At 40.5% G+C, this 6000-nt stretch overlaps 1 protein-coding gene across 1 annotated transcript in view; it reads left to right on the top strand.

Annotated features, from left to right (window-relative positions):
* The first annotated feature begins 4760 nt into the window (after positions 1 to 4760).
* Positions 4761 to 6000, top strand: part of LOC143353339 (uncharacterized) — a 289180-nt gene continuing 287940 nt past the window's right edge. The window contains exon 1 of the mRNA XM_076786581.1: positions 4761 to 5759. Within this exon, the coding sequence (XP_076642696.1) occupies positions 5612 to 5759 (148 nt within the window). The 5' untranslated portion in view covers positions 4761 to 5611. The remainder of the gene's footprint in view (positions 5760 to 6000) is intronic.

Here is a 6000-nt window from a genome sequence, read left to right as displayed (position 1 = left end):
TTTTATGTGTTGTTGAATATTAATTTATTATTTTGAAAGTTTATATAACTATGCGATCGAAAATTTTATATATATATATACATATATATATATATATATATATATATATATATATATATATATATATATATATATATATATATATGTGCGATGAGGACCCCCCAGACCTATGAGACAACCAGAAAATGTTGTATGGCTCCTTGGCAATGATTGTTAAGGCGTGTTGACTGGCCAGTTCTAAATTAGGACCCCTAGTCAATCCTAATCTCGAGAACTCGGATTTCTGTCCCGTTTGTCCGGTTCCTTTTTTTCTTACTAATCTACAAAGGTATCAGAATTGGGACGGGGGTTGGGGGGGGGGGGTCGGTGAGCACTGATTATCGTCGCAGGAGAGGACGAAGACGACGATGTATGCGCTGAGTGCACGAAGATAAGAAGTACGATGATGTATGTGCTAATGAAGTATGATGTATGACGTGTGCGTTAAGATAAAAATACATGGAGATGGGTGCGTTATAAATGCAAGAAAAGACACTGTGATGGACATTTGAAGACGAATGTCATTTGCAGAATGTGAGATTATGACCTTGCAAATCTTCAAGAAGCGTAAGACGACTAGAAAAAGTTGGAGGACCCTGAATGTACCATTGACATAGATTAAGAATAATTAACAATAACGTAGATAACAAGATTCCTTACTTTCTCGGAATCATTTACATCATTTAACTCTTGGATGGCGGTGCTTGAGTTTATTTTGACCCAATATTTTGAAAATATAAACTAGACACTCAGATCCTAGTGATAAATTTTAATTGAAGGCACTTTAATTGGACGCAATAAGAAGATCCAGATAAAGCACCTTTAAAAATATGTTTAACAAAATGGTTAAAAAACTGCCCAAATGGATCTAAATAATATAATAATAATCGCATTGGTTGACTCAATATTGAATAAATTCGATACTGTTGCCATCCAGAAGTTACGCCTTGACCATCATCATCGCTCTCATAGAGGAAAATGCTTTTCTCTTGTCAAGAGAAACGTTCGTCGTCGGAAGAATGATTTTTCCTTCGCTCATATCTCGTCTACCAATATTGTGAATCTCCCTAACAACGTCGTCTTCGATTTCGCTCTTGACGCAAGCCAAATATATTAAGTATTTACATCATGTGATTCAAGAGATGTTGATTTTTTCTATTAGTTAGAAGTCCACCAATAGAATATCAGCAAATTACAAATATTTAAAACGAATAATTGTGTTACATGTTACATATCATTTCATTTCCTTGATTCTGTGAACATATGCCAATTATATTTAAATTCCCAGAAATTAATGTTTTTTATCGTAGATATTTATAAATCTTATACAACGTATAAATAATCTTATTCTGCCCATAGTCGAAGCGTTTGATGTAATTTTGAAAATATATTTATTAGAAACTATTTGTCTTTTTATCCTTACCGATTTGAATAATAAAAAAAAAAAAATAATAAAAAAATCGAACTGTCTGTTTCTATTCCTTAAACCTTGATCAACGATTAAAGAAACGGGGGACATAGTTCATGGAACACAGGGTCGTATATCTCGAAAACGTATTTCGCGTACTATTCTTGCAATTTTTATTACCCGATGCGAGCTACCGAGGTACGAACAAATTGTCTCACTTATAAGATCATTTTGCTCTTAATCTTTTTTCGTCGGGGCAAACCTTACGTGAGCTCCCGTGTTGTACAACAAGAATGTTCGCGAATGGGATGCTAATTAATCGTTCCTACGTGGTAAATTTATTCTTCCCTCCGATACTCCGACAAGCTCGATTTTTAATTAAACCTGCTGGAAAGGGGCGCGCGGAGAGAAAGTAACAACCTGCTGGGAGGGAGAAAATGTTTGTTGCATGTAACATCCACATATAGGGTGGAACTTTTAAATACCACAACAATTCTATAGTTATCCAATTCCATTATACGAGTCGACGAGGCGTTTACAAAATATACCGAATTGCTCGGTTACAAGATATGTTCGGATCAAAATCTTTGTAGAATACAATTAAATCGTTACTGGTCCAAATTTGCAACAGGATGATGAAAGAAGGAGAAGTTCACAAAAGTATGGTATATTGGACAGTATAGAGCATAACAAATTCTTTTTAATTTCAGTAAATAATCGAGTCCATATTCTTTCGAATTATATTAGCAAAAAGGATTTTGGTGCTTTTACGGAACATGTAATTTTAGACATTATTGTTAAACTATACATCAGTGTTCATATTTGATGCGTAGAATGACCATGTAGGCAAACGTGATGCATGCGTATGAATATTTAAATGCACCGGCCTCACGTATTGCCCTCGTACATATGATATTGCGCGAAGGAGACGTACTCGCAAGCCGCCATCGTCAACACTCGCCGGTACGGTCATAAATTAAATGAAAATTATGGCGTATTTTGTAACCAATTTGAAGTAATAAATTTCACCCCCTCGGCGACCGTGACAATCTGTAATGTGAGCGCCGCTAATATTCCTACATTTATTCGTACGCTCCGAGCAAAAATGAGGAAGAGAGAGGGGCTCCTGAGATTCCAACGACCGATCAACCACTAATTTCTGTCAGATACCGCGGCAAGAAGCGTATAGAGAGATTTACACGGAGCTTATTCCCCCTTTCGTTCACACATTAACAGCGAACACATTTTCTGAAGTGCCGTTTGCATTTTTTGAAACAGTCCACGATAATGATGATTTCAGGAATTTCTTCATAGATTTCAGAAAATTATTACTGAAAAGAAGTTATACGACATTATTACTCCGCATTTCACTCTGGTCGCGCCACGCGAGTTCTATTTGCTAGCCTCTTGAACAAACTGATCTAACACGGTGTAACGTGGTTTATTAATCAATAGAAGTACTGATTTTTAAGTCACCGTAGCTGGACATCACCTTTGAATCTAACCCCAAAACCAGTAGAACCGGATTTCGTGAGAATATGTCCCCCAAGGCTTGAAAAAAGGATCGATAAAACCGAAGAAGCATAGGAGAATTTCGTTAATACGCAGTACGGTGTTTAGACGTTACACTGATCCCAAACTGACACCATACGGAGAATAAAACTGCGCTCTACTAGAATGAACTATGATAAATCAAATATTGCATTATGAAGTATAGAAAATCCGATGCTCTTTAAAAGGAACTTCGCCTGGAAAAAATTGGCCACGCAGAGATTCAGAGATTCAGATTTGAAGACCTCTGAATTGCAGAGATCCAAACGTGAGAACACCTTTGCAGTCAGAATGTCATTCTTGGAGGTCCTGAATCGGACTTCTAGTCTAGAACAAATGCATTTCGTGTAGTGTAATTAACAGTAAGGAGTAATTGATATTACACGTTGTGTAACGGTATGTTTGCGATCAAACGACCGTCGTTTATTTCCTTGTTCCTCGAAAATCACATGATCGTTTGCGGGATTGCAATTTTTGAGGGGACATAGCGGTCCCCGAGAAGATCAGTGAGAATCCGGACTGGTATTCAGCAATGGCGCCGTATTACGATTACGTTCTCAATTATGGCTACGTCAATGAGTTTGTCCCATAACGGGGCTTGAACCGCGGTCCGCTGTTTACTTACTCGAAACCCATCGCTTCCCGTATCAACGACTTTTTTCTCGGCCGGTCGGGTTTAATTAAATACCGATGGACCAAGGCATCCGCATCCTCTTCGTCGAGGGCTGCGTAACTGCGATTTTACCTTGTTAAGGACGAAGACGGAAGGAGTTGGTTACATATGCTTGTCCCCCTACTTTCGCTTCTCCTCCTTCCTCCATCAAGTTCAGTAACGATGATTTTGTATTATAAACATACTTAGCAACGACCTCTCGTCACCTAGTTCTCCTGAACGTATTCGCATCGGGTCATTTCCGACCAGAGTTGTGCAGAATTACAATTGAATTACTTCAGAAATTATAATTACAAAGCAATTGAATCACATTCTAATTTACAATTCGAATTTTCATTCAATTAAATTACAATGTAATTCGTAATTGCAATGCAGTACAATTATAAAATACTTTGCAATTAAACTACATCAATTACGAATTACGATGTAATTAAATTAAAATAAAAAATTAAAGAATAATAAAGTAATAGGTAATAAGAGGTTGAAAAATTATATTGTATTTCAATTACACATCTGATTAAAATAATTAGCAATTGAATTAATTGACAGGTTTGGATTATGTAATTCAGTTAGAAAGTAGTTGAATTACTATATAATTGAAATACAATGTAATTCAATTGTGCAATTGAATTGCAACGTAACTGAATTAGCACAACTCTGTTTCCGACACAGTTGCTGGTTGAACTCGCAACGTTTCGCAATGTTACGTTATTTTCGAAAAATTATTCTTAAAACTATAACATACCTGACGATAAGTCGAACAATTCGTTTTGATTACAAACTGTATGTATAATGTTTCTATATAATATATAACGTGAATAATGTATGATAAAGCAAACAATTGAAGCAGTTACGACGGCACTACGATACGACAGTTACGGAGATACTACTCCGTGTATAGTATAAAAGTGTCTGTTCCCATGAATGAAGCGAGACGGCCACGTGGGACAGGGTGCACGCGGCGCGGCGTAAGGAGCGTGCGCGTGAAAAGCGCGGCAGAGGTGTGCACGCGGTGCGACAGGTGTTTCGGTGATAGTTCGACAGATGGCGTGGACGTTGCTTGGCGGCTGCTTGAAACACCTGACCGCTGCCTAGCAGTGCGGCATGGACTTGTGCGGCAGGCGCACACTTCTTTTAAAACAGGTAGCACGCGCGGCTCCGGCCAATTGTTTTGATTATCGCGTCGGCGAGCCGGGTCCGGTAATGTGCGCGCGAGTGACAGTTGCCGAGGGTGCCGTGTCCGCCGACTGACAGCCCTTCGAAGGGACCGGAAACGAGGATCGGTGGTGGGAGACGACGACGTCGACGACCACGACAAAAGACAGAGGATTCGCGAAGTTTCACCGACCTCGAGTTTCTCACCCGTGAACGTTCGACTCGTTCCGTGCGCGCGGTCCTGCGTGCGCAGTGATTATGACAGTCGGTTCGATCTGCGCACGCATCGATTACGCGCCCCCCAAAGGCTAGAGAAGAATGTGCGCGCACTGATCCACGGTCCCGGGAATCGTTTCATCGGCCCACCGCGACTTCTGGTTTCAAACTATCAAGTTGTCGCGAATTTGTTTCGACGACAGTCGCGTCGATCTGCGCACGCATCGATTGCGCACCCTCGAAGGAATAGCTCTCCGGCATCTCGCCGCCACAGGACCGGAAAACAATGTGCGCGGATTGATATACGGTTCCAGGATCGTCTCCGTCCGTTCCCCTGGACTTCCGGCTTTTTGCTGTAAGGCTGTCCTGAATTTGTTTTAATGATATGCAAGAACTGCCGGCACCTAAACCACCCCGTGATTCGAACCTCCCGCTTCGAGCGCTCGAGATTTTCGAGCTTTCGCGCACGAAGCGCCGATCGCCCTCGAAAATGTGATCGAACGGACGCGTGCTCTGTCCCGCGACGGATTTATCGTGCCCGGTGAACCGTGCGTGCTTTTTCTGTCACAATGACGGTGGATCGATCGGTGGTGACGATGGTGTTCATGCTGGTGACCACCGTGATCGTGCTGGTGCACGCGAAGGATGTGACGACACTGGAGTACGACGACCTCCTTCCGGCGAACGAGACCACTGCCCGGCATCGCGTCGATACAGGTACATTTACTTTTCCTTCACTCTTTTCATCTTATTGCATGCACATTTTTCACGATTTTTATCTTTCTATGATTATTTCAGATTTATTAACCACCGTGATCGTGATGTTGCATTCTTGTGATTTTCATATGTCTCAGTGAACTCTAACTGATTGTTTTGTGAAGTATTTGTAATGAAACCACTATATAACGCCATATTGGAAGTTGGTTTCAAGAATTCGTAGGTGTTAATTGCTGTTTGC

Source organism: Halictus rubicundus, chromosome 4 (assembly GCF_050948215.1).
Source record: "Halictus rubicundus isolate RS-2024b chromosome 4, iyHalRubi1_principal, whole genome shotgun sequence".
NCBI lineage: Eukaryota > Metazoa > Arthropoda > Insecta > Hymenoptera > Halictidae > Halictus > Halictus rubicundus.
Note: the sequence above shows the minus strand (reverse complement) of the source record. Positions and strands in the feature narration are given on the sequence as shown.